Source organism: Mesoplodon mirus, assembly GCF_964341445.2.
Source record: "Mesoplodon mirus genome assembly, chromosome: 12".
NCBI classification, from domain to species: domain Eukaryota; kingdom Metazoa; phylum Chordata; class Mammalia; order Artiodactyla; family Ziphiidae; genus Mesoplodon; species Mesoplodon mirus.
Genome location: NC_138988.1, coordinates 36,412,409 through 36,439,685, shown reverse-complemented (window position 1 = coordinate 36,439,685; position 27,277 = coordinate 36,412,409). Strand labels below are relative to the sequence as shown.

At 51.2% G+C, this 27,277-nt stretch overlaps 1 protein-coding gene across 6 annotated transcripts in view; it reads left to right on the top strand.

The window, feature by feature from the left end:
- NISCH (nischarin) overlaps positions 1-25,525 on the top strand; it is a 42,852-nt gene extending 17,327 nt beyond the window's left edge. Inside the window, exons 11-22 of one of the 6 annotated variants that reach the window (XM_082639215.1) lie at positions 101-229; positions 1,405-1,518; positions 1,863-1,974; positions 6,063-6,187; positions 7,328-7,377; positions 17,869-18,514; positions 18,608-19,278; positions 21,599-21,968; positions 22,447-22,603; positions 23,107-23,235; positions 23,767-23,928; positions 24,341-25,525. In XM_082639215.1, the coding sequence (XP_082495341.1) occupies positions 101-229; positions 1,405-1,518; positions 1,863-1,974; positions 6,063-6,187; positions 7,328-7,377; positions 17,869-18,514; positions 18,608-19,278; positions 21,599-21,968; positions 22,447-22,603; positions 23,107-23,235; positions 23,767-23,928; positions 24,341-24,951 (3,276 nt within the window). In that variant the 3' untranslated portion in view covers positions 24,952-25,525. Of the gene's footprint in view, positions 1-100; positions 230-1,404; positions 1,519-1,862; positions 1,975-2,488; positions 3,551-4,275; positions 5,739-6,062; positions 6,188-7,327; positions 7,378-17,868; positions 19,279-21,598; positions 21,969-22,446; positions 22,604-23,106; positions 23,236-23,766; positions 23,929-24,340 lie in introns of those variants that run through there. The other 5 variants (XM_082639214.1, XM_082639213.1, XM_082639218.1 and 2 more) reach the window with 5 other exon arrangements.
- Positions 25,526-27,277: the final 1,752 nt, after the last annotated feature.

Sequence of the window (27,277 nt, the reverse complement as noted above, 5' to 3'; positions counted from 1 at the left end):
TGATCACTTTAGCGAGAATGGTGGGCTTCCTTTCTTTGACTGTCAAGTGTGTGGTCACCTTGCTGAAGTGTTAAAGAAGGGACACGGGAATGCCTTGCAGATGGAGGAGGTCAGGAGCATCGGCAGCCTCCCGTGTCTGGAGCATGTGGCTCTGCTCAACAACCCTCTGAGCATCATCCCTGACTACCGGACCAAGGTGCTGGCTCAGTTCGGAGAGCGGGCCTCGGAGGTAAGCTGCTCGGGGAGGGGTCAGCTGGAGGTGACATCCGCTTACGTATACTTGCCTGATTCAGAAGGACGTCCTGACCCTGAGAGGCCTTTCAGATCTGGGAAGTCCGCTGCCTCCCCAGGAAAAGGTTCCCTCATGCATCTCTTCTTGGGGGCCACCGGCTGCCGTGCTTCTTCAGTGGGCTTCCCCTCACCTCTATCAGAGCTTCAGGTCGGGGTGCTCCCCAGGAATCAGTAGGCACAGCCTGAGTGTGGAGGGACTGTCTTCAATTTGTTAAAAAGTAATGTTTATTGTAGACAAGAGTCAGGAATAAGATATCTGAAATAATTATATTTCCTGGACAACCTCTGGCCATAAAGTCTGACCATAAACCTGAAGGGTTTGCCCACCTTGGCCAGTGTCACCCAGCCCAGTATCTGCTGTCTGCCCAGTGGCCGCCTGCTGCCCCGCCAGCCCAACAGGTCCGCCTCCAGGTTCACTTGTCTCCTCAGCCTCAAGCAGGCTCCCTCCACTCTCCCCAAATCCCAGGCTGGAAGATAACCTGGGAGTCTGTTTGCATCCTCCCCCCAACCCCTCCCATCTCTTTTCAGCCCCAAGTGCACCTTTCTCCACACTGTCACCAAGACAACATTCACAAGATGTCACCTCCTCCCCTCCCTGGCTCCCAGGCCCTTGCGACCTTCCCTCATTTGACCACACTGCTGCTCCCCACTGCCTGCCAGCCCACAGCTCCCTCCTGCACTTGCAGGTGGCGTCCCTGCCCTTCTCCCTGCTTCCCATGCCTTTGCCCTCCCAGTTCCCCAGCCCAGAAGGCCCTCCCCTTGCTCTTCGCAGATCTGAGTTCCGCCATAATTGGAGGCTTAGTTCAAGGCACCAGCTTCCCCCCTCTCCCAGCCACCCCAGAGGCCTTCGCAGTGGCCCCTGCAGCCCTTCCTTCCCTTCCTGGAGAGGGACTCCCAGAACTGGGCTAGGCAGTGTGGGACCTCCCTGGGCCACTCCAAGGAGCTCCCAGGTCGCTTCCACGGGTGGCGAGGAGCTCACCTCCCAGCAGGCTGAGCCTCCGCAGCCTCCTGTGTCCTCACGGGGCCTGGCTCACCCCTCGGTGGGACCCTGCCATTCTGCTCCCTCCATGCTTGCCAGCACCTATGCTGATAGCTATTTTCTGGACACTGTAGGTCTGTCTGGACAACACAGTGACCACAGAGAAGGAGTTGGACACGGTGGAAGTGCTAAAAGCGATTCAGAAAGCCAAAGAGGTCAAGTCCAAATTAAGCAACCCTGAGAAGAAGGTGGGTCTTTGTGTGGGAGGTGGGAGGAGGGGTGGTGAGGAGCCAGCTGGGGAAGGAGCTGGCTGGCAGTGGAACTGGGCCAGGGAGCATTCCGGGCCATAGAGTCCTGGCTGCACCCCCTCCCACCAGGCTGCATGACCCTGGGCTTTCACGCCCACTCTGTTCTTGTCTGTGAGACGGGGGTCGCGATAGGACTTGCCGCATGGGCTGGGGTTAGTTAAGATCTCTTTCCCTGTCACTGATGTTTGTCAGAGCCATGAGCTTCTCACATCTCAGGCTCTGCCAGGTTCTGTTCTCTTCTGGATCTGTCTCCTCTCCTCGACTGACTCAGCACTTCTCCTCAGGTCAGTGAGGATTCTAGGCTCTCTGCTGCCCCGTGCGTCAGGCCCAGCAGCTCCCCTCCCACCGTGGCTCCCACCTCTGCCTCCCTGCCCCAGCCCATCCTCTCCAACCAAGGTAATCGCGTGTGTATCTTTCTCCCTGGCAGAGCTGCACGTGCCCTGCCTGGGCCCCCAGCTGGGCTGGCGTTGGGGGAGAGATGCCGGCCCCTGTTCCCTCCACGGTTCAGATGCAGGGAGGGCGTGGTGCTGTCTCCACACCAGCCCCTCTTGGGGTGGCGCATGGCTGGGGGGGTGCCTGGCTGAGGTTTGCTTAGTGAGGACTCCCAATTGCTCTGACACACACATCCAGATCCTCTAGGGTACCACGGGGTGTGCTCTTTGAACTGGCTGCTGGCCCATAAGGACCCCACTGGCCCACAGGCAGTGGAGGCAGAGTGGCTCCTTGTTCATGGGAACCCAGGCCTGCTTACTTCCCTAAGTCGGGCACCCCAATACCTGCGTGGGGAGCGTGCCTCACTGCCATGGCCCTGGTGGTATGACCCAGCCCCAAACGCTGTGTTGGTGGGGCCAAGATGGGCTGTCTGTGAACCCATGGAAGACCAATCCCTTTCATCCACCCACTGTCTTAGCGTTTTCAAAGGGCTTTCACCTCTGAACCCAGGCATCCTCGGAGATGAGTGAGTGAAGCAGGTCCCATGAGTGTCTGCTGGCCCGGCCCCCACGGAAGAGGGGAGGGTGTGCCGTCCCGAGTGGAGCCGAGGCTCGGGACACACAGGAAAGAACGCCGCCCACCCGGGCTCCTGGAGACGGAGAACTTGGTGTGAGGTCTTGGGAACACAGTTTGACCCTGTGTTTCAAGAGCCAGAAAAACGTTCCCACCCCTTGACCTGGTGACCCGCTGGTGGGGTTTTATCTTAGCGGGATAAGATAACGGGGGGTGGGGGGCGGGATGCCCACCGAAGCACTGCTTGTGCTAGCTACACGTGGGCCGTGATGGGCGTCGGAGAGGGAGAGGGAGAGGGAGCTGAGGTCCAGCATACCCTGCAGCCATCACAGCCGAGAGGGGAGGGCTGGATAAGAAAGGAGAAATGCTGGGTTGAGTCGGAGAGCCTGCTCAGGGCAGCGCACCGAGGTCACAGCCGAGGACGTGAGCCAGAGAGTGGATGGGGACGTTGGTGCTGGAGCAGTCGTCTGTTTGCTTTTGTAACACTCTTGACTGAGAAATTTCGGTTTTATTTTTTTACGTAAAAGGGGAGGGGGTTTGTATCACTGTGAAGATGCTTCCCTGACCGTGTCTCCTGCCAAGGGGCCAGAGCCCTCCTCAGGCCCCCCGCCCTGCGCTGCCTGTCACAGCCCTGGGTGCCTGTGGGGGGACTGCCTGGCTAGGCTCTGGGGCCAGGGGCCAGGGCCCAGCCTGTTCTCAGTCAGCGTTGGTTGAGTCGGGGAATGAGTGAGCCGCAGGCGGGCGAGGGAGGCGTCTGCCCCTACAGCCGTAGCTGCGGGCAGCGCCCCCTTTGGTGGCAAAGCCTCTGCACCAGCCAGGCCCAGGCCTCAGCCCCTTTCTTCGCTGCCCCCGCTCCTGGGGACACGCCATGCAGTGGCTCACTGTAGTCTTCCCCCTTCCCACTACTGGACCTTTAGACGTTGTCTCCAGATCTGCACCTCTTATAAATAAAACTGCAGTGGATGTCTCTGTGTGCACATCTCTTTCCTTTTGGTGAGAAACAACAAAGGTTGGGCCCCGTCTAAGCATTCTAATGTCCCCTGTCCCATTCTCTGAGTGGCCCTTTCTGACCACTTGTTTGTACAGACCACAGTCCAGGAAGGAAGCAGAAAGACTGTCCCTATCCACATTTCCTCAGTTCCAAACAGGGCTTGGGTGGGTAGTGACAGGAAAATGTTCTTTTTCTTGCTAACGTGGAGGAATCTGCAGAAGTTTGTGTACAGCCACGTGCTATTGGACTTTGCCTGCATGGGTGAGGATTTCTCCCTAGGTGGGGGAGCAGCTTTGTTTCCAGCCCAGTTCTGTAGAAGTGAACATACTTGTGAATCAACTGGGCCCCCGGGGGCCTGCCTGGAGGGGCGCTGTCCAGTAAACACCAGGCCTCTGGTCATCTCAGGAGCTGTTAGCCAGCTTGTTGGAGCCATGGAGGGTTTGTGGCCACAGGGACTGATGTGCAAAATGACCGAGTTGATTCTCCAGCCAGGTCCAGGGGCTGAGAGGAGGCCGCAGAGAAGGGGTTAGGAGCAGGCACCTGGGCTGGGTCACCTGAGTTTGCATCCCAGCTTTCTGGCCGTGGTCCCTCAAGCAACTTGTTGCCTCCTGAAGCTCTGTTTTCTCTACCCTACTTCATCGATTCTAAGATGCACACATTTCCACCTTGTGACTTCTCTGAAATTGAGATGCATCTTTCAGTCAGTGGCGTCTCATAGTTGCTGTCAGCCAGCTGGTATTCGTGATGGAGTTGTGTGAAAACCTTCCGTGGACACCTGCTGAGACCAAGATGGCGCCACATCTACGCATCTTAGATTTGATGAGCTGTGGTAAATAACGGGAGGCGTGCGTGAGCTAATGCTGGGGAAACACTTAGCACTGCTTCTGGTCCATCAGAAGGGGTCAGTAAGGGCTTCCTGCCTGCATCCTTTTTGGAGGGTTTCAAGATGACCAGGACAGCGCCCCTGAGGAACTTGGAGCCTCTTGGGAAGATGAGCTGTACCCCCAAGGGAGAACAGGGCAGAGTGATTTGGGTCATTTGTGGAAGACAGAAGTCTGTCTAGAGCAGAGAGGACTTTGCAGTGGAGTTGTATGTGAGGTGAATGTCAAAGGATGGTAGGATCTGAGCATGTGAGGGAGGAGGGCGTGGATTCTAGGAGAGAACAGCTTCATGCCTGGCTGTGTGCCTGCTGCCCTTCCTGCCTGTGCACAGCCCCTGCTGCTTTGCCCTGGGGGGTGTCTGGGCCTGGGCCATCTGCCTGCCTAGCCCATGGCCAGAGGACCTGGGCCATTGGGAGTTGTCCTGACCCCAGCCAGCAGCTGAGCTGGACGAGGGCCTGTGACCTCTGGGGCTCTTGACTTCTCTGAGGCATTTTGTTGGGCCGTGGTGACTGGTGGTAAGCCCGGGCTATGGAGGCAAGCCCTGGGCTCCTCCAGGTTTCTGCAAAACTTGGAGTTGATGCCCAGCATTCATCCAATCAGCTGCATTTAGGAGAAAGTTAAAAAAGATTTTACCCTCAACCAATGTGGAAAATGTCTGGAGTGAAGTAACGGGCCCAGACAAGCTGTAATAATAATACAACAGTGTCAGCAGGCTTCAGAAGCAGCCCAAGTGAGTCAGAGCGTGCTGCTGTCCATGGGCGGTGGCCCAGGGGAGGATCAGTGGGATGTGTCCTGTGGGAAGGTGGGCATCGGTTGTCCTTGCCAGCCCTGGAGGAAACCTGAGCCTGCAAGAACGCCTGGCCTTCTGATGAGGGGTCTTGTGCCCCTGTGTCTGCAAAACTCCGCAGGGATGCTGGAGTGGCGGGTAGGGGGACTTGAACCATTTCCCCATGAAGACGCTCTAGGAGCAAACACGTTTAAGGCTCTTGGTGGACATATTGCCAAACTGCTCTCCACATGGGTGGGGCAGCTTGCACCCCAGTGCCTGCCTCTGCCAGTTAGGCCAAACAGCCTGACCTTTTGCCAAAGTGAGAGGCCAAACTTGCCCTTCTTTGATGGCTCGCAAGGGTGAGCTTGTATCTTGTGTTACGCCTGTTGGCCGTTGTTTTGTGGAATGTCTGTTCATTCTTTGCAGTCTCCTAATGGGATTTCTAATTTTCTTCCCCCATTTTTTGTTATCTGTAAGAGCGTTTTATAGATTAAAGATACAAGCCTTTGACAAATGTTGTGAGCACTTTTTTCTCGTTTCGTTTAGGTTTCTTTTTTTACTTACAGAAGTTTAGCTTTTATGCAGTCACACCTCAATTTCTTCCTTTGGATTTAGGCTCAGAAAGTCTCTCCCTACCGTGAGATTAGATAAGCAGTCATTTGTTCTTCTAGTTATTTTAAGATTTCAGTTTCAACATTTTCTTCTATAATCCATGTGGCTAGGTTTGGGGTCTGATTAGCCCCCAGCCATGCCAGTAGCCCGAGGGTCCAGCCCCATTTGTTGAATGGCTGCTCTCCCTGCCCCGCCTGCCCCACCCGCCTGCCCCTGGTCTCTCCAGGAATCATGTTTGTGCAAGAAGAGGCCCTGGCCAGCAGCCTGTCATCCACCGACAGTCTGACTCCTGAGGACCAGCCCATTGCGCGGGGATGCTCTGATTCCTTGGAGTCCATCCCTGCAGGACAGGTAACATCCTCCTCCTGCTTCTGGGGGTTGGTTACCTCTGCGGCCAGCTCTTTAGCCTGAAGCTGTCGGGAAGTAGGAGGTGGCCTGGCTGGAGTTGTAGCAGATGCTGCCAGTGCTTGGCGTGCTCTGCTTTGTGGTTAAGGGTCTGTTCAGTTAGCGTCTGTCGTCTGTCTGTCTTTTTCTTTGGACTGATGGGAATAGACAGTTTTCTCTTACTGGACCCTGGGGGGCAAAGCCACATAACCCTTACAGCATGTGAGCAGACTCCCTGGGGAAAGTTCAGAAGGCCCTGATCAGGGGTGGCTTGTTTGGGCTCCACACCCATCAGGAAGTTTCTCCCCCTGCTGTCTGGCACCCCTGGGCCATTTTGCCTGTTTCTGCACATCACCCACCCTGGTAATCTGGGACACGCTGTGACTCTGTTACTTCTTCCGTGGCTGCTCCTGAGGGTCCCTGAGCTGCTTCCTGTGTCTTGGAAAGAAAGAGGACGGCAGGTGTGGTGCGAGGGGCTCGTTTGCTGTGTGCGTGGGGAGGGTGCTTGGTAACTGGGCCTGCCCAGCCCTGTCTCTTTTCACCAACACAGTGTCACGGCCATGTGGCACTGGGGCAGTGGGCAGAGTCCTCGCTCTGTCCCGGCACTCCACTGCATTCTCCCTTCACCCTCCCCAGGGTCACAGCAGGAGGGTCCTGAGCCCTAGGTCTTCCCCGCTTCCCAGAGACCATTGGGAGGGTCTTGCCAGGCACTGCACAGCCTCTGCTCACCATGTTCTCTGCTGGCCTGGTACCAAGTTGGTAGATGGTCCACATGGACCCTGTGGGATGGCACAGGGAACATTCAGATGCCAGACCCAGAGGCACAATCTGAGCTTGCAGAAAGCAAGAGGCTTTGGCCCAGGGGTTGGGAGTGTGGGCTGGGGTCAGACTGACACGGTTGGGAATCTTAGCTCTGCTGTGCACTGGCAGGATGACTGAGTGAGTCTCTCTGCCTCTCTGGGCCCCAGGATCCACCCTAGGATGGAGTGTGGGGATAGCAAGGAGCCTCCTGCTGCGCCACGAAGGAGTGCTCGGGGCCTGGCGCCCGGTGAATGCCAGGGCATGGCTGCGGCAGGTGGGGGCTGACTGCGTTTCCTTTCCTGGCAGGCACCTTCTGATGATTTAAGAGACGTGCCGGGAGCTGTTGGCGGTGCAAGGTAAGAAAGAGGCTATCGTGGAAGGCATTCTGGGCCTTCTGCACACGCTCTGTGGGCCAGTAGTAACCAAGATTTTCTTAAAAGTCTGTTTGCACAAGTCGTATAGGACTATTTCTTCCTTTAAATATATAAACACAGCTGAAATGGGCTCTGATCTGTTTCCAAGTTCTAATCCCTAAACTTTGCATTGACACATGTTATCCTACGCTAGGGGTCAGCAGGTCAAAGGCAATTTAGTACACTGCCTGTTTTGTACAGTCTGTGAGCTAAAAATGATTGTTCCATTCTTAAGGAGCTGTTTTTAAAAAAAAACGATGTGGGTGGGGTAGCCCCCAAAGCCTCAAGTGTTTACTGTCTTTACAGAAGAGGCTCCCCAACCCCATTCTACATACCCTTTTTCACCAGGGCCAGTAGAGGCCAAGAGGCGCTTGAATTTATTTTTTTAAATTTTTATTGGAGTATAGTTGATTTACAATGTTGTGTTTCAGGTGTACAGCAAAGTGAATCAGTTATGCATATATCCACTCTTTTTAAGGTCTTTTCCCATATAGATCATTACAGAGTGTTGAGTAGAGTTCCCTGTGCTATACAGTAGGTCCTTATTAGTTATCTATTTTATATATAGTAGTGTATACATACGAATCACAATCTCCCATTTTATTCCTCCTCCACTTCCCCCCAGTAACCATAAGCTTGTTTTCTACATCTGTGACTCTATTTCTGTTTTGTAAATAAGTTTATTTGTACCACTTTTTTTGGATTCTACATATAAGCAATATCATATGATATTTGTCTTTGTCTAACTTCACTCAGTATGACAATTCCTAGGTCCATCCATGTTGCTGCAAATGACATTATTTCATTCTTTTTTATGGCTGAGTAGTATTCCATTGTATATATGTACCAGATCTTCTTTATTCATTCATCTGTTGATGGACATTTAGGTTGCTTCCATGTCTTGGCTATTGTAAACAGTGCTGCAGTGAACATTGGGGTGTATGTAGCTTTTCGAATTACGGTTTTCTCCAGATATATGGCCAGGAGTGGGATTGCTAGATCATATGGTAGTTCTATATTTAGTTTTTTAAGGAACCTCCATACTGTTCTCCATAATGGTTGTACCGATTTACATTCCCACCAACAGTGCAAGAGGGTTCCTTTTTCTCCACACCATCTCCAGCATTTACTATTTGTAGATTTTTTGATGATGGCCATTCTGACCAGTGTGAGGTGAAACCTCACTGTAGTTTTGATTTGCTTTTCTCTAATAATTAATGATGTTGAGCATCTTTTCATGTGCTTTTTGGCCATCTACATGTCTTCTTTGGAGAAATGTCTATCTAGATCTTCCACTCATTTTTTGACTGGGATGTTTGTTTTTTTGATATTGAGCTGCATGAACTGTTTGTATATTTTGGAGATTAATCCCTTGTCGGTCGCTTCGTTTGCAAATACTTCCTTCCATTCTGTGGGTTGTCTTCATTTTTTTCTTTAACATCTTTATTGGAGTATAATTGCTTTACACTGGTGTGTTAGTTTCTGTAGGTTCTTATTAGTTATCTGTTTTATACATATTAGTGTATATACGTCAATCCCAATCTCGCAATTCATCCCACCACCACCACCACCCCCCGCTGCTTCCCTCCCTTGGTGTCCATACGTTTGTTCTCTACATCTGTGTTTCTATTTCTGCCCTGAAGACCGGTTCACCTGTACCATTTTTCTAGGTCCCACATATATGCGTTAGTATATGGTATTTGTTTTTCTCTTTCTGACTTCACCCTGTAGGACAGTCTCTAGATCCATCTCCATCTCTACAAATGACCCAATTTCGTTCTTTTTTTATGGCTGAGTAATATTCCATTTTATATACGTGACACATCTTCTTTATCCATTTGTCTATCGATGGGCATTTAGGTTGCTTCCATGACGTGGCTATTGTAAATAGTGCTGCAATGAACATTGGGGTGCATGTGTCTTTCTGAATTATGGTTTTCTCTGGGTATATGCCCAGTAGTGGGATTGCTGGGTTATACGGTAATTCTATTTTTAGTTTTTTTTTTTTTTTTCCTTTTTGCGGTATGCGGGCCTCTCACTGTTGTGGCCTCTCCCGTCGCGGAGCACAGGCTCCGGACGCGCAGGCCCAGCGGCCATGGCTCACGGGCCCAGCCGCTCCGCGGCATATGGGATCCTCCCAGACCGGGGCACGAACCCGTATCCCCTGCATCGGCAGGCGGACTCTCAACCACTGCGCCACCAGGGAGGCCCCTATTTTTAGTTTTTTAAGGAACCTCCATACTGTACTCCATAGTGGCTGTATCAATTTACATTCCCACCAACAGTGCAAGAGGGTTCCCTTTTCTCCACATGTGGGTTGTCTTTTCATTTTGTTTATGGTTTCCTTTGCTGTGCAAAACCTTTTAAGTTAAGTTAGGTCCCATTTGTTTATTTTTGTTTTTATTTTCATTACTCTAGGAGGTGGATCAAAAAAGATATTGCTGCGAGTTATGTCAGCAATATATGTATATATGTATACATATATTTATATACATATGCAGTGTATATGTATACAGTGTATACATATACAATATGTATATTTATATACATATACAATATATATATATATACAATATATGTATATATATACATATATTTTAGTTTGCTTGTTTTTCCTTTAATTGAAGTATAGTTGATGTGCAATATTATACAGGTGTACAATATAGTGATTCAATTTTTAAAGGTTATAATCCAGTTATAGTTATTATAAAATATTGACCGTATTCCCTGTGTTGTACTATATATCCTTGTAGCGTTTTTTATACATAATAGTTCATACTTTTTTTTTTTTTTTTGCGGTACGTGGGCCTCTCACTGTTGTGGCCTCTCCCGTTGCGGAGCACAGGCTCCGGACGCGCAAGCTCAGTGGCCATAGCTCACGGGCCCAGCCGCTCTGCGGCACGTGGGATCTTCCTGGACTGGGGCACGAACCCGTGTCCCCTGCATCGGCAGGCGGACTCTCAACCACTGCACCACCAGGGAAGCCTTAGTTCATACTTCTTAATCCTGTACCCCTATCTGGCCCATTCTTCCTTCCCTCTCCCCATTGATAAACACTAGTTCTCTATATCTTTTTTGTTATAGTCACCAGTTTGTTTTATTTTTTAGATTGCACATAAAAGTGATATCATACAATATTTGTCTGTTTGACTTATTTCACTTATCATAATACCCTCCAAGTCCATCCATGTTGTTTCAAATGGCAAAATTTCATTATTTTTATGGCTGAGTGGTAGTCCATTGTACATATGTACCACATCTTCTTTATCCAGTCATCTGTTGATGGACACTTAGGTTGCTTCTATATCTTGGCAATTGTAAATAATGCTGCTATGAACATTGGGGCACATCTGTCTATTTGAATTAGTGTTTTGGTTTTCTTGGGGTATATACCCAGGAATGGAATTGCTGGGTCATATGGTAGTTCTATTTTTTTTTTTTTTTTTTTTTTTTTTTTGCGGTACACGGGCCTCTCACTGTTGTGGCCTCTCCTGTTGCGGAGCACAGGCTCCGGATGTGCAGGCTCAGCGGCCATGGCTTATGGGCCCAGCTGCTCCGCAGCATGTGGGATCTTCCCGGACCGGGGCACGAACCCGTGTCCCCTGCATCGGCAGGCAGACTCTCAACCACTGCGCCACCAGGGAAGCCTGGTATTTTATTCTTTTTGTTGCAGTGGTAAATGGGAGTGTTTCCTTAATTTCTCTTTCTGATCTTTTGTTGTTAGTATATAGGAATGCAAGAGATTTCTGTGTATTAATTTTGTATCCTGCAAATTCACTGATGAGCTCTAGTAGTTTTCTGAGTGTCTTTAGGATTCTCTGTGTATAGTATCATGTCATCTGCAAACAGTGACAGTTTTACTTCTTCTTTTCCAATTCGGATTCTTTTTATTTCTTCTCTGATTGCCGTGGCTAGAAATTCCAAAACTGTGTTGAATAAAAGTGGCAAGAGTGGACATCCTTGTCTTGTTCCTGATCTTAGAGGAAATGCTTTCAGTTTTTCACCATTGAGAATGTTGGCTGTGGGTTTGTTGTATATGGCCTTTATTATGTTGAGGTAGGTTCCTTCTGTGCCTGCTCTCTAGAGAGTTTTTATCATAAATGGGTGTTGGATTTTGTCAAAAGCTTTTTCTGCATCTATTGAGATGATCATATATTTTTTATTCTTCAGTTTGTTAATGTGGTGTATCACGTTGACTGATTTGCATATATTGAAGAATCCTTGCATCCCTGGGATAAATCCCACTTGATCATGGTGTATGATCCTTTTAAGGTGTTGTTAGATTCTGTTTGCTAGTATTTTTTTTTAACGTCTTTATTAGAGTATAATTGCTTTACGATGGTGTGTTAGTTTCTGCTTTATAACAAAATGAATCCGCTATACATATATCCCCATATCTCCTCCCTCTTGTGTCTCCCTCCCACTCTCCCTATCCCACCCCTCTAGGTGGTCACAAAGCACGGAGCTGATCTCCCTGCGCTATGCAGCTGCTTCCCACTAGCTATCTATTTTACATTTGGTAGTGTATATATGTCCATGCCACTCTCTCACTTTGTCCCAGCTTACCCTTCCTCCTCCCTGTGTCCTCAAGTCCATTCTCTACATCTGCATCTTTATTCCTGTCCTGCCCCTAGGTTCTTCAGAACCTTTTTTTTTTTTTTTAGATTCCATATATATGTTAGCGTATGGTATTTGTTTTTCTCTTTCTGACTTACTTCACTCTGTATGACAGACTCTAGTTCCATCCACCTCACTACAGATAACTCAATTTTGTTTCTTTTTATGGCCGAGTAATATTCCATTGTATATATTTGCCACATTTTCTTTATCATATTCCATTGTATATATGTGCCACATCTTCTTTATCCATTCATCTGTCGGTGGACACTTAGGTTGCTTCCATGTCCTGGCTATTGTAAATAAGCTGCAGTGAACATTGGGGTACATGACTCTTTCTGAATTACAGTTTTCTCAGGGTATATGCCCAGTAGTGGGATTGCTGGGTTGTATGGTAGTTCTATTTTTAGTTGTTTTTTTTTTGTGGTACGCAGGCCTCTCACCGTTGTGGCCTCTCCCGCTGTGGAGCACAGGCTCCGGACGCGCAGGCTCAGCGGCCACGGCTCACGGGCCCAGCCGCTCCACAGCATGTGGGATCTTCCCGGACCGGGGCAGGAACCCACGTCCCCTGCATTGGCAGGCGGACTCCCAACCACTGCGCCACCAGGGAAGCCCCTATTTTTAGTTATTTAAGGAACCTCCGTACTGTTCTCCATAGTGGCTGTATCAAGTTACATTCCACCAGCAGTGCAAGAGGGTTCCCTTTTCTCCACACCCTCTCCAGCATTTATTATTTCTAGATTTTTTGATGATGGCCATTCTGACTGGTGTGAGGTGATACCTCATTGTAGTTTTGATTTGCATTTCTCTAATGATTAATGATGTTGAGCGTCCTTTCACATGTTTGTTGGCAATCTGTATATCATCTTTGGAGAAATGTCTGTTTAGATCTTCTGCCCATTTTTGGATTGTTTGTTTTTTTGATAATGAGCTGCATGAGCTGCTTGTAAATTTTGGAGATTAATCCTTTGTCAGTTGCTTCATTTACAAATATTTTCTCCCATTCTGAGGGTCGTCTTTTCATCTTGTTTATGTTTTCCTTTGCTGTGTAAAAGCTTTTGAGTTTCATTAGGTCCCATTTGTTTATTTTTGTTTTTATTTCCATTTGTCTAGGAGGTGGGTCAAAAAAGATCTTGCTGTGATTTATGTCATGGAGTGTTCTGCCTGTGTTTTCCTATAAAAGTTTTATAGTGTCTGGTCTTACATTTAGGTCTTTAATCCATTTTGAATTTACTTTTGTGTATGGTGTTAGGGAGTATTCTAATTTCATTCTTTTACATGTAGCTGTCCAGTTTTCCCAGCACCACTTATTGAAGAGGCTGTCTTTTCTCCATTGTATATTCTTGCCCCCTTTATCAAAAAAAAAGGTGACCATATGTGAGTGGGGTTATCTCTCGGCATTCTATCCTGTTCCATTGATCTATATTTCTGTTTTTGTGCTGGTACAATACTATCTTGATTACTGTAGCTTTGTAGTGTAGTCTGAAGTCGGGGAGCCTGACTCCTCCAGCTCCGTTTTTCTTTCTCAAGATTGCTTTGGCTATTTGGGGTCTTTTGTGTTTCCATACAAATTGTGAAATTTTTTGTTCTACTTCTGTGAAAAATGCCATTGGTAGTTTGATAAGGATTGCATGGAATCTGTAGATTGCTTTGGGTAGTATAGTCATTTTCACAGTGTTGATTCTTCCAATCCAAGAACATGGTATGTCTCTCCATCTGTTTGTGTCACCTTTGATTTATTTCATCAGTGTCTTATAGTTTTCTGCATACAGGTCTTTTGTCTCCTTATGTAGGTTTATTCCTAGGTATTTTATTCTTTTTGTTGCAGTGGTAAATGGGAGTGTTTCCTTAATTTCTCTTTCAGATTTTTCATCATTAATGTATAGGAATGCAAGAGATTTCTGTGCATTAATTTTGTATCCTGCTACTTTACCAAATTAATTGATTAGCTCTAGTAGTTTTCTGGTAGGATCTTTAGAATTCTCTATGTATAGTATCATGTCATCTGCAAACAGTCACAGCTTTACTTCTTCTTTCCACTTTGGATTCCTTTTATTTCTTTTTCTTCTCTGATTGCTGTGGCTAAAACTTCCATAACTATGTTGAATAATAGTGGTGAGAGTGGACAACCTTGTCTTGTTCCTGATCTTAGAGGAAATGGTTTCAGTTTTTCACCATTAAGAACGATGTTGGCTGTGGGTTTTTCATATATGGCCTTTATTATGTTGAGGTAAGTTCCCTCTATGCCTACTTTCTGGAGGGTTTTTATCATAAATGGGTGTTGAATTTTATCGAAAGCTTTTTCTGCATCTATTGAGATGATCATATGGTTTTTCTCCTTCAGTTTGTTAATATGGTTAATCACATTGATTTGCATATATTGAAGAATCCTTGCATTCCTGGGATAAACCCCACTTGATCATGGTGTATGATCCTTTTAATGTGCTGTTGGATTCTGTTTGCTAGTATTTTGGTGAGAATTTTTGTGTCTGTGTTCATCAGTGATATTGGCCTATAATTTTCTTTTTGTGTGGTATCTTTGTCTGGTTTTGGTATCCAGGTGACAGTGGCCCTATTCATAGAATGAGCTTGGGAGTGTTCCTTCCCCTGCAACTTTTTGGGAGAGTTTGAGAAGGAGAGGTGTTAACTCTTCTCTAAATGTTTGGTAGAATTCACCTGTGAAGTCATCTGGTCCTGGACTTTTGTTTGTTGAAAGTTTTTTAATCACAGTTTCAATTTCAGTACTTGTGATTGGTCTGTTCCTATTTTCTATTTCTTCCTAGTTCAGCCTTGGAAGGTTGTACCTTTCTAAGAATTTGTCCATTTCTTCCAGGTTGTCCATTTTATTGGTGTATAGTTGCTTGTAATAGTCTCTTATTATCCTTCGTACTTCTGTGGTGTCATTTGTTACTTACCTTTTTTCATGTCTAATTTTATTGATTTGAGCCCTCTCCCTTTTTTCCCTGATGAATCTCTAGCTAAAGGTTTATCAGTTTTGTTCATCTTTTCAAAGAACCAGCTTTTCGTTTCATTGATCTTTTTTTATTGTTTTCTTTGTCTCTATTTCATTTATTTCTGCTCTGATCTTTATGATTTCTTCTACTCACTTTGGGTTTTGTTTGTTCTTCTTTCTCTAGTTCCTTTAGGTCTAAGGTTAGGTTGTTTATTTGAGATTTTTCTTGTTTCCTGAGGTAAGATTGTATTGCTATAAACTTCCCTCTTAGAACTGCCTTTGCTGCATCCCATAGGTTTTGGATCGTCATGTTTTTGTCATTTGTCTCTAGGTATTTTTTGATTTCCTCTTTGATTTCTTCAGTGATGCATTGGTTGTTTACTTGTTTAGCCTCCATGTGTTTGTGTTTTTTATAATTTTTTTTTCCTGTAATTGATTTCTAATCTCATAGCATTGTGGTCGGAAAGGATGCTTGATATGATTTCAGTTTTCTTAAATTTACCAAGGCTTGATTTGTGTCCCAAGATGTGATCTGTCCTGGAGAATGTTCAGTGTGCACTTGTGAAGAAAGTATATTCTGCTGTTTTCGGATGGAATGCCCTATAAATATCAATTAAATTCATCTGGTCTGATGTATTATTTAAAGCTTGTGTTTCCCTATTGATCTTCTGTCTGGATGATCTGTCCATTGGTGTAAGTGGGGTGTTAAAGTCCCCCACTGTTACTGTGTTACCATCGATTTCCCCTTTTATGGCTGTTGGCATTTGCTTTATATATTGAGGTGCTCCTATGTTGGGTGCATATATATTTACAATTGTTATATCTTCTTCTTGGATTGATCCCTTGATCATTATGTAGTGTCCTTATCTCTTGTAACAGTCTATTTTGTCTGATACAAGTATTGCTACTCCAGCTTTCTTTTGATTTCCATCGCTTGGAATCTTTTTCCATCCCCTCACTTTCAGCCTATATATGTCCCTAGGTCTGAAGTGGGTCTCCTGTAGACAGCATATATACTGGTCTTGTTTTTGTATCCATTCAGCCAGTCTGCATCTTTTGGTTGGAGCATTTAATCCATTTACATTTAAGGTAATTATCGATATGTTTGTTCCTATTGCCATTTTTTTAATTGTTTTGGATTTGTTTTTGTTGTTCTTCTTGCTTCCCTTTTTCTTTTGTTCTCTTCTCTTATGGTTTGATGACTATCTTTAGTGTTGTGTTTGGGTTGCTTTTTCTTTTTTGTGTGTGTATCTATTTTAGTTTTTTGGTTTGCAGTTCCCATGAGGTTTTGATATAGCAGTCTACATACAAGGTTGTTTTAAGTTGCTGGTCTCTTGATTTCAAATGCAGTTCCCACATTCTGCATTTGTAGTCTCCTCATGGTTGCTGGTTTTGACATCATATTTGTGTATGGGTGATTTCCTACTTAATTACTTTATGTTTGCATTTACCAGTGAGCTTTCCCATTTGTGATTTTCTTACTTCTAGTTGTGGCCTCTTTTTTTACCCCCCTTCCTAGAGAAGTTCCTTTAGCATTTGTTGTAAGGCTAATTTGGTGATGCTGAATTCTCTTAGCTTTTGCTTGTCTGTAAAGCTTTTGGTTTCTCCGTTGAATCTGAATGAGAGCCTTGCTTGTTAGAGTATTCTTGGTTGTAGGTTTTTCCCTTTCATCACCTATACTCCAATAAAGATGTTTAAAAGACATATATATGTGTATATATATGTGTATATATATATATGTGTGTGTGTGTGTGTGTGTGTATATATATATATATATATATATATATATATATATATATATCTTGTGCCACTCTCTTCTGGCCTTCAAGAGTTACTGCTGAAAAATCAGCTGATGACCTTATAGGGATTCCCTTGTATGTTATTTGTTGCTTTTCCCTTATTGCTTTTAATATTTTTTCTTTGTATTTAATTTTTGTCAGTTTGATTAATATGTGTCTCGGTGTGTTCCTCCTTGGGTTTATCCTGTATGGGACTCTGTGCTTTCTGGACTTGGGTGACTATTTCCTTTCCCATGTTAGGGAACTTTTCAGCTATAATCTCTTCAAATACTTTCTCAGGCCCTTTCCCTTTCTCTTCTTCTTCTGGGACCCCTATAATGTGAATGTTGGTGCATTTAATGTCCCAGAAGTCTCTGAGACTGTCCTCATTTCTTTTCATTCTTTTTTCTTTATTCTATTCTGTGGCAGTGATTTCCACCACTCTGTCTTCCAGCTCACTTATTCGTTCTTCTGCCTCAGTTATTCTGCTACTGATTCCTTATGGTGTGTTTTTCATTTCACTTACTGTGTTGTTCATCTCTGTTCTTTAAATCTTTCGTCTCTTTGTTAAACATTTCTTGTATCTTCTTGGTCTGTGCCTACATTCTTTTTCTGAGATTTTGAGTCATCATTACTCTGAATTCTTTTTCAGGTAGATTACCTATCTCTAAAGGAGCTTGAATTTAAATGTGAAGGTTCTAAGACCCTCAGCCCACTCCCCACGCCTCTCACCTGTGAAGGCGACTGGGTGCCCCTGCAGGGGACTGTTGTCAAGTTAGTCCATGCCCATGAGCACTCATTGCTCTTGGGGCTTGTGGCCAGCGTCTGAAGGACTGAGAAGTCTTCATGATGTGCACAGTATTGTGTTGGATGCCTGTGGTCTGGGCCCTGGGAGTGTGGTGGCCCCAGCCTTCTAGCACCTCGGCTCCCCACCAGGGTGCTTGCTAGGACCAGGCTCAGCTGTTTAGGAGGCTTGGGAGACCCATGTGTTGCTTCTTCAGGGCCAGGGGACAGCAGCAGGACTGGACGTGGGAGGTGGGGGCATCCCAGCCCAGCATGTCACTGACCTGGCTTCTCCCCACACAGCCCAGAGCACGCGGAGCCAGAGGTCCAGGTGGTGCCCGGGTCCGGCCAGATCATCTTCCTGCCCTTCACCTGCATTGGCTACACCGCCACCAACCAGGACTTCATACAGCGCCTGAGCACGCTCATCCGGCAGGCCATTGAGCGGCAGCTACCTGCTTGGATCGAGGCTGCCAACCAGCGAGAGGAGGGCCAGGGCGAGCAGGGCGAGGATGATGATGAGGAGGAGGAGGATGTTACTGAGAACCGCTACTTTGAAATGGGGCCCCCGGATGTGGAGGAAGAGGAAGAGGGTGGGCCAGGAGAGGAAGAGGAAGAAGAGGAGGAAGAAGAGGAGGAGGAGGAGGGCGAGGAGGAGCGCCTGGCTCTGGAGTGGGCCCTGGGTGCAGATGAGGACTTCCTGCTGGAGCACATCCGCATCCTCAAGGTGCTCTGGTGCTTCTTGATCCACGTGCAGGGCAGCATCCGCCAGTTCGCTGCCTGCCTCGTGCTCACAGACTTCGGCATTGCCGTCTTTGAGATCCCGCACCAGGAGTCGCGGGGCAGCAGCCAGCACATCCTCTCCTCCCTGCGCTTTGTGTTCTGCTTCCCGCACGGCGACCTCACCGAGTTTGGCTTCCTCATGCCGGAGCTGTGCCTGGTGCTCAAGGTGCGGCACAGCGAGAACACGCTCTTCATCATCTCAGACGCCGCCAACCTGCACGAGTTCCACGCTGACCTGCGCTCTTGCTTCGCCCCGCAGCACATGGCCATGCTGTGCAGCCCCGTGCTCTACGGCAGCCACACCAGCCTGCAGGAGTTCCTGCGCCAGCTGCTCACCTTCTACAAGGTGGCGGGCGGCTGCCAGGAGCGCAGCCAGGGCTGTTTCCCTGTGTACCTGGTCTACAGTGACAAACGCATGGTGCAGACAGCCGCCGGGGACTACTCGGGCAACATCGAGTGGGCCAGCTGCACGCTGTGCTCCGCTGTGCGGCGCTCCTGCTGCGCACCCTCCGAGGCTGTCAAGTCTGCTGCCATCCCCTACTGGCTGCTGCTCACACCCCAGCACCTCAATGTCATCAAGGCCGACTTCAACCCCATGCCCAATCGCGGCACCCACAACTGCCGCAACCGCAACAGCTTCAAGCTTAGCCGTGTGCCGCTCTCCACTGTGCTTCTGGACCCCACACGCAGCTGCACTCAGCCGAGGGGCGCCTTCGCAGACGGCCACGTGCTTGAGCTGCTTGTGGGCTACCGCTTTGTCACCGCCATCTTCGTGCTGCCCCATGAGAAGTTCCACTTCCTGCGCATCTACAACCAGCTGCGGGCCTCACTGCAGGACCTGAAGACTGTAGTCATTGCCAAGACCCCTGCAACCGGGGACAGGCCTCAGAGCCCTCCTGTGGATGGCCAGCCTGCCGAGGACGGGGCCCGGTAAGACCAAGCATGGGCTTTTTGGGGCCGGGGGCGGGAGGCCAGCTGAGACCACTCACCTCACCCAGATCTCCAGCACCCCCTCAGCATTGCCTTTGGCTCCCTCGGGCTTGGTGCTGGGCTGCTCCTTATCTCCCAAGGCTTCAGAAGAGGCCCAGGAAAGCTGTCCTTCCACAAAGCCAGGCTGGCCCAGTTCTCTGCCACTTAGAGTCCTGTGTGGCTGGATCCCCAGGCTCCTGCTCCCACCTTGCCTGGCCCTCTCCACTGGGTCCAAGCATGGCCTCTAGGCACCACCCACGCCTCCTCGCCTGCAGGCTCCCAGTCCTGTGGCTGGCTCTGTGAGCTAGGGGGCTGCTTCAGGCACCACCTGCCTCTGACCCCCAGCTCCAAGCCCGTACCCTTTGGTGAGCCACACATGCCTTCTCAGGAAGACCTGGGTTGCTCAGGGGCCCTCTCTGTGTGTAATTTTGTGAGTCTGTTCCAAAGGAAGCTGTTGGCTGAGAGCAGCAAGGTCTGAGTGTGTGAGCTGGGTGGTCACTTTGTGCAAAGCTCCTTTTCTTCTGGGGGGAGAGTGAAGTGCAGAGAGGGGAGGAGTTGGCAGCCCTGTCCTCTTCTTTTTTTTCTTTTTTAATTTCTTTTTGGCTGCATTGGGTCTTCGTTGTTGCATGTGGGCTTTTTCTAGTTGCGGTGAGCGGGGGCTACTCTTCATTGCGGTGCGCAGGCTTCTCATTGTGGTGGCTTCTCTTGTTGCGGAGCACGGGCTCTAGGCGCGCGGGCTTCAGTAGTTGTGGCACGCGGGCTTCAGTAGTTGTGGCTCGTGGGCTCTAGAGCGCAGGCTCAGTAGCTGTGGCTCACAGGCTTAGTTGCTCTGCGGCATGTGGGATCTTCCCAGACCAGGGCTCAAACCCGTGTCCCCTGCATTGGCAGGCGGATTCTTAACCACTGCGCCACCAGGGAAGCCCAGCCCTGTCCTCTTCTTCCTTACTCTCCTTCCCCTGCTCCTGCCCCCGAGCCTGGCTTCTCTCAGGGCCACTTGGGGTTGGCATATAATGGCTTGTGGGGGGCCATGGTCACACCCACAGGTTCACCTGTGCCTGGGGCTCAAGAGGCGCCCTGTGCCCTTCAGGGTGCCCCTTTCTCCTATTACTGCTCCCAACTTCATGTATGCTGGGGCTTCCCTACCTGGGCAAGAAAGCCCTTTGTTTGTTGGCCTTCCTCTCCCATGAGACACGGTGTAGCTCACTTTCTCTTCCATCCTGGTGGACAGTGGAGACCCTGCCCTCACCCCAGCATCTCACAGGGCATGCCTTCTCTCTCCAACCCAGCCCCTCAACTGATGCTCCCAAAGGTCATCCAGCATCTTCCTGGCTGAATCAGGGACCCCTCTTATGCCCAGCTCAAGTCCTATGCTCTCCGTAGAGACCCTTGATGCCTCCAGGTACTGGAGAGCCCCTTAGGCCAGAGGCAGCCTTGCATGGCCATCTCTCCGTCTCCCTGCCCCTATGATGAAGCTTCAGATGGTGACACTTTGTCTCAGTTTCCCTGCCACCCCCAAGCCTGGCTGGACCCTGCCCACGGTAGGGACTGCATGCAGAAAGCAGGCGTTCTGCTTCACCCCAGCAGATGCATCTCTGCCCCGAGACAGCAGGAGGACAGCCCGGAGGGCTTGGGGGCATTTGGCCCCAGTGCAAGATCAGGGCCCCAGGGATCTCTTTCAACAGCTGGACTGTCCAGTTGAGAGGATGACATCCAGGACTCCCCACCAACATGAGCTTGGGCATGCAGGCTGGTGGCAGGGAGCTCCAAACCTCTGTGAGTGTTCTTTCTGAGCATTGTTTGATCTCATGCTTGGAACAGACTAGAGAAAACCCAGTGTGGCCACATGCAGTGGTGGCCGAGTGGGGTGAGATCCCGGGCCACCTGAGGAGGCCTCAAAGGCAAACTGAGGAGCAGTTTGAGTATTTGGTTCTCAACTCCATGTTCCCCAAGGTCCCAGCCCTGGGCACCTTGGTCCGTGCTCTGGACTCTGTAGTGGCATTTCTGACACCTTTACCACCTTCTCAAAATGATTTTTCAGCCCACGAGCCACATCTGTCTTTCTCAGCCCTGCCCTATCTTCCCATCTCCCCCCGAAGAGAAAGGGCCCAGGCACTTTCTCTCTCCTCTTTGGTCTTCCCATAAGGAACCAAGATGAAATCCCCAGATGACCCCAGAGGTGGTGTGTGGTACATGCGTTTCCCTCACACTGAGGTTTCACGTGGGATGTGAATCTGCATTTGGGGCTCACGTGTTAATATGGTTTTTCTTGGGGGATTGGGAGATGCAGCAATGAGCAGCATCTCCAGGAGGTCCCAGCAGAGGCTCCAGCCCCAGCCCCAGTGGAGGTCCCAGCTCTAACCCCGGCAAAGACCCCAGCTCCAGCAGAGCCCTCAGTGCCAGCTTTGGTCCCAGCGGAGGCCCCAGCCTCAGCAGAGACCCCTTCGGAGGCCTCAGTGGGGGCCTCGGCCCTGGCAGCAGAGGCCCCAGCACAAGTGGAGGCCCCTGCCCAGTACCCAAGCGAGCACTTGATCCGGTCCACGTCAGAGGAGAATCAGATCCCCTCGCACCTGCCCGCCTGCCCGTCGCTCCGGCACATCGCCAGCCTGCGGGGGAGCGCCATCGTCGAATTCTTCCACAGCAGCGTTGCCGAGGTAGGGCCAGCGCGCCTGTGGAGGAAGGTGGCACTGTTGTCCTGGGGCCCCGGCAGGCTCGCCTTGGGGTCAGCCTCAGGTTCCCAGACTTATGTGTGCTGGCTTTTCCCCCAGCTTCATCTTTTCACAGCTTTGAGGACCTGAGTAGGGAGAACCTGGGGTGCCCTCCCCTGGCCAGTTGTTCTCTCCATCACCGCCTCCTCCTATGACCATTCCTAGCCTCGGGCCCCGGGCAGACCCCGCGGCACACCATCTCCCATCCCTCACCTCCTCTGCTTCGGAGTTTGTAAATACGTTGACGAGACACAGTAGAGGTCCCATGCCTCCCCATCCAAGGCTGTGGGCCCGTCCCTGGGACGGCAGGTCACTGGGTAGTGGGGCTGGCGGAGGCCACCCTCCGCAGAGGCCTGGAGGAAGAGCTGTGTGCCCTGGCTGCCCTGCTCTCCTGCAGGCCCCAACCTGGCCCCTCTGTGTCCAGGTGGAAAACGAGGAGCTGCGGCACCTCCTGTGGTCGTCGGTGGTGTTCTACCAGACGCCGGGGCTAGAGGTGACCGCCTGCGTGCTGCTCTCCACCAAGGCTGTGTACTTTGTGCTGCATGATGGCCTCCGCCGCTACTTCTCGGAGCCGCTACAGGGTGGGCACTGGGGCCTGAGGGGATGGGCGGGGTTCTGTCTCTAGAGCCCCTGTGCCATGTCAGGCAGACATGATTTGGCTGCACTGGGCCGAGAATCTCTTTTCTGAGGAAGGGGGGTGATGACAGCACTTTCCTCCTGGAGCTGTCACGTGGGATGCGAGGCCAGGCGTGAAAGCGCCCAGTAAGGCCCCGTGAGTGCCCAGGACCCAGGTGTGCTGGGGGGGTGTTGGGCAGCCTCTGCCCCTTGGGACCTTGGTGGGCGCCTTAGCCAGTGCCCTGTCCTAGGGCTCCTGGTGTCTCCAGCGCACCAGGCAAGGCTCAGACTGTAGAACACGTTTCCCCGAGGCCATGTGTGCTCAGAGGTGGCGGGGGCTCCTCGCCAGGCCTCAGTGGGCCAGGCCATCCTGGGGGCCCGTTTCTGCTCCAGGCAGCTGCACACCTGGGAACCTTGTGCTCACCCAGCACGGTCACCACCACGTTCGCTCCCTTTCTGTCTACCACAGACTTCTGGCATCAGAAAAACGCCGACTACAACAACAGTCCCTTCCACATCTCTCAGTGCTTTGTTTTAAAACTCAGCGACCTGCATGTAGTCAACGTTGGACTCTTTGACCAGTATTTCCGGCTGACGGGTGAGTGGCCACTGTGCTTTTGTCCTATTTTGGGTGAAGGCCAGTGTCACCAGTGGGCTTCCACCTTCATATGTGGGTGCATTATCGCAGGCAGAGTTTATCTGCTCACAAGCCAGTTCACCGGAGCGGGAGGAAGCAGCTTCAGGAACTGCTGAGAGGGCAGAACTCACCCCCCAGGACTTGGAGCGAGAGGCTGGGGACAGAGGCGGCAAAGTGCTGGGTGGGCGGGCAGAGTGGGCCCTGGGCTCACGGGCAGGATGTTTCTGACTCATACTTCCTGAAGAGAGAAAGCTAAGCTCTTTCCCTAATGCCTCTGTATCCCCTTCCAGAAAAATGTTACAGCCCTTCCGGCCTGAGAAATGGCCGTCTCCCCCAGGCCCCGTGATGCTTCCTCAAGTGGGTCCTCCTGGCCCTGGCTCTGTGGTCCTCAGGTCCAGGCTAACCTGCTAGAGACTAGAGATGGCTCCAGGGGTGGGGCTGGGGCTGGGGGGAGTAGCGGCCTGCAACTGTGCCCGGCCCCTTCTCCCGCAGGCTCCTCTCCGGCGCAGGTGGTTACGTGCTTGACACGGGACAGCTACCTGACACACTGCTTCCTCCAACACCTCATGGCCGTGCTCTCCTTGCTGGAACGCACGCCCTCACCTGAGCCTGTCGACAAAGACTTCTACTCCGAGTTTGGAAACAAGACCACAGGTATCCCCACCCAGCTCGGGTCTCCTCGCCAACCCCAAGGGCTGCAGCAGGCCCCGGAGCAACCCCTCTGCTTCTAGCTCTCGCTCACTCGCGCGCGCTCTCTCTCTGTCTCTCTCTCTTGTCTCTCTCTCTGTCCCTCTTTCTCTTTCTCTCTTTTCCTGCTTAGTCAGCTAGGGTTTTCCATGGCAGAGTTTCTGGCCCAGCAAATCCACAACCGTTCAGCATCTCAGTGTCTGCTCTTCTCTGAGCTGCTGGCCTGAGGGTCTCTGCCTGAGGGTTGGGGCTTGGAGCGCTCTCTCCCATTTCTGACAGACACGTGACTCATGCTGCCGTCTCTGGGTGGCTTGGGGCTGCTGGTGAACCACCACAGGCCAGTTCCAGGCTGCAGCCCTGGTGGCGTCTCTCTCTGCAGGGAAGATGGAGAACTATGAGTTGATCCACTCAAGCCGTGTCAAGTTCACCTACCCCAGTGAGGAGGAGGTCGGGGACCTGACATTCACTGTGGCCCAGAAGGTGGCTGACCCAGAGAAGGCGCCATCCCTCAGCATCCTGCTGTACGTGCAGGCCTTCCAGGTGGGCACACCACTGTCTGGGCGCTGCAGGGGCATGTTGCGCCCCAAAACGCTCCTGCTCACCAGCGCCGAGATCTTCCTCCTGGACGAGGACTTCGTCCACTACCCGCTGCCCGAGTTCGCCAAAGAGCCGCCACAGAGGGACCGGTACCGGCTGGACGACGGCCGCCGCATCCGGGACCTGGACCGCGTGCTCATGGGCTACCAGACATACCCACAGGCCCTCACCCTGGTCTTTGACGATGTGCAGGGCCACGACCTCATGGGCAGCGTCACCCTGGACCACTTTGGGGAGGTGCCAGGTGGCCTGGCTAGAGGCAGCCAGGGCCGTGAGGTCCAGTGGCAGGTGTTTGTCCCCAGTGCTGAGAGCCGAGAGAAGCTTATCTCGCTGTTGGCCCGCCAGTGGGAGGCCCTCTGTGGCCGGGAGCTGCCCGTGGAGCTCACTGGCTAGCCCGGGTTGTAGCTGGCCCTTGCCACCCGCCGTGTCTGGCCTGGTGTCCCCTCAGGGCCGCTAAGCAGGCTTTCTTTGCTTTTTTAAAATGTTTTCTCTTTTCGGTACCTTTGTTTGATTGTCCTCCCAGAGAATGTGAACATGTGTGTTCAGTTGGTTCTCAGCCTCCCGCGGATCTGCTGCCTGCCCCTGGTGTCGCGTGGCCAGGCACACCAGTTTCGTGTCTTCTTTCGTGGGACCGTTGTTAACATGTGGCGCCGTGGGTCTGGTTTACTCTTTTACGCGTCCTTTCCCGAGATGTTAAGTTCAGTCTTGTTGCTGTTGCTGTCATTGTGGGCACTTGCTGCTAATTATGAAGCTGGCAGAGAAATGCACATTGAAAGCTCCCGCCCCATGCAGTTTTCCAAAGGGGAGGCCTCTCCTGGTCCAGGCAAGTGGGAGAGCCCCATGGGGGCAGGAGTCCCCCAGGCCTTGGGGCTGAGAGGGCTGGGAGCAGGGGACCTAGAGCTGCCAGCACCAAGTGTGATTCCTGTCGCCTATTTTCTCTATTCCAGTAAAGCCAAGTTTGACACAGTCTGGGTCTTTTATTTCAAGGGCCACTGGGGTCCCAGCAGGGCATTGGTCCAGGGTGTGATTGGCCTGAGGGGGAGAGGGTGCCTAGAGATGCAAGAAGGTCTTGGGGGAAAGGAAGAGGGGAGGAGCCTGTGAAGGGCAAAGGGAGCTGCTCTCCCAGGGCCAGATGCTGGATAGGTGTCTGTGGAGCCTGGGACAGGGGAGGTGTGAGGGGATCTTTGGACAGTGCCGTGCTGGGCTGTGGCTCAACCAGCAGCCTCAGGGCAAATGAGAGGAATGAAGCTCCTCAGGTGCCCCTGGCATACCGGCTGCTGCCCTGCCACCCTCAGATCAGGAATGTCACACCTGACCTGTTGTGAGGGTTAGGCCTGGAGTCTGGGACGGCTTACTCTGTGGGGTCTAGGGGTCTCACCAGCATGGCCTGCAGAGGAGGTGGCCCCAGCGGTGGATAGTGGGGAGGAGGGCTCTGTGCCGTCTGTGTCTGGGTTCATGTCCTGAGAGATGGTTGCTTCAGGGAGCTCTGCTGAGGTAGGATGTGGGATTTCTTTGGGAGCCAGCCCCTGTGCCCAGTCCCTCCTCAACCCATTTCTACCCCATAGCAGGGCCCCTGAGGCCCACTTACTTTCTCTCATCCTGGCCAGTCAGGAGCCTTCGGCCCTAAGGTGCATTTCAGCCCAGCAGTATTGGGGATGGGGGAGGGGGCAGCCGGGTTCCCAGGGTTGCTTCTCCTCATTTTTCCCTTCGTGCCAGCAGAGTGGGGATCCTCGCCTGGAGGACCCATCACCATCAGGAAGGCTGTGGTGGATGGGAGGAGCCACCAAGGGGAGGGGAGGGTCTCCGCATTCACCTCCCCCAGGCTGGATCTCAAAGACCAGCCCCATGGCCCCTCAGCTGACGGGGGAGGGGCTGCCCCCGACCAGACCTTTATCGAAGGACCATACAGATGGCCACTTGCCTGTCTCCATCTGTTATGTCATACATAAATGGGGATTTATAGACCAGAGGCAGGGTTCACCACGCATAGGCCTTACCGCCTGGACTGCTGTTCCCAGGTCCCACAGCCCAACAGTTAGCAGCCGACCCCAGCCTGGGTCCGTGAGGACAGGACCTAATGGGGGGAGTCCGTGCAATGTAGTGGGGGGAAGGGTGCCCCGCAGGCAGCAGACCTGGGGTTGGATCTTCACCCTGGTTAGCTGAGTGATCTTAAACAAATTCCCTAGCCCCTTTGAGCATCCGTTTCCCCACCAGTAACAGGATAATAAAAGTGCCTGCATTCATTCAGCCCACAAATCTAAAGTGAGCATCCATGCGTGAACCAGCCCGGCCCCTTCCCTGCTCTCCCATAGCTGACATTCCAGCGGGGGACAGAAAATAAACAAACTAGTGTCAGCTGGTGGCCAGTGCTACGAGGAGGTGAAGGCTGGAGACCTTTGACCTGAGGCTGAACGTTGTGGTGAGTCTGTGAGGATCTGGGGTAACGGCAGCACCCAGGGAGCTCGCTCTGTGGTTATGGAGTAGAAAAGCCTGTGGTGGAACAGAGGGGGGGGTGTGGAGAGCAGGCAGCCAGGTCAGAGAGGCCGGCCTGGTGTGGAGAGGGATCCGGGGCACAGGGGGCAAGCCTCAGGGCTGAGTGGAGAATGGATTGGGAAGGGAGGGCTACTGGCAGCAGGGAGGCCCCTCCAGGCGAGAAGGGCGGCGCAGGGACACATAGGGGATGGGGATCCTGGGCGGTGGAGGCCGAGCAGGGCAGGTG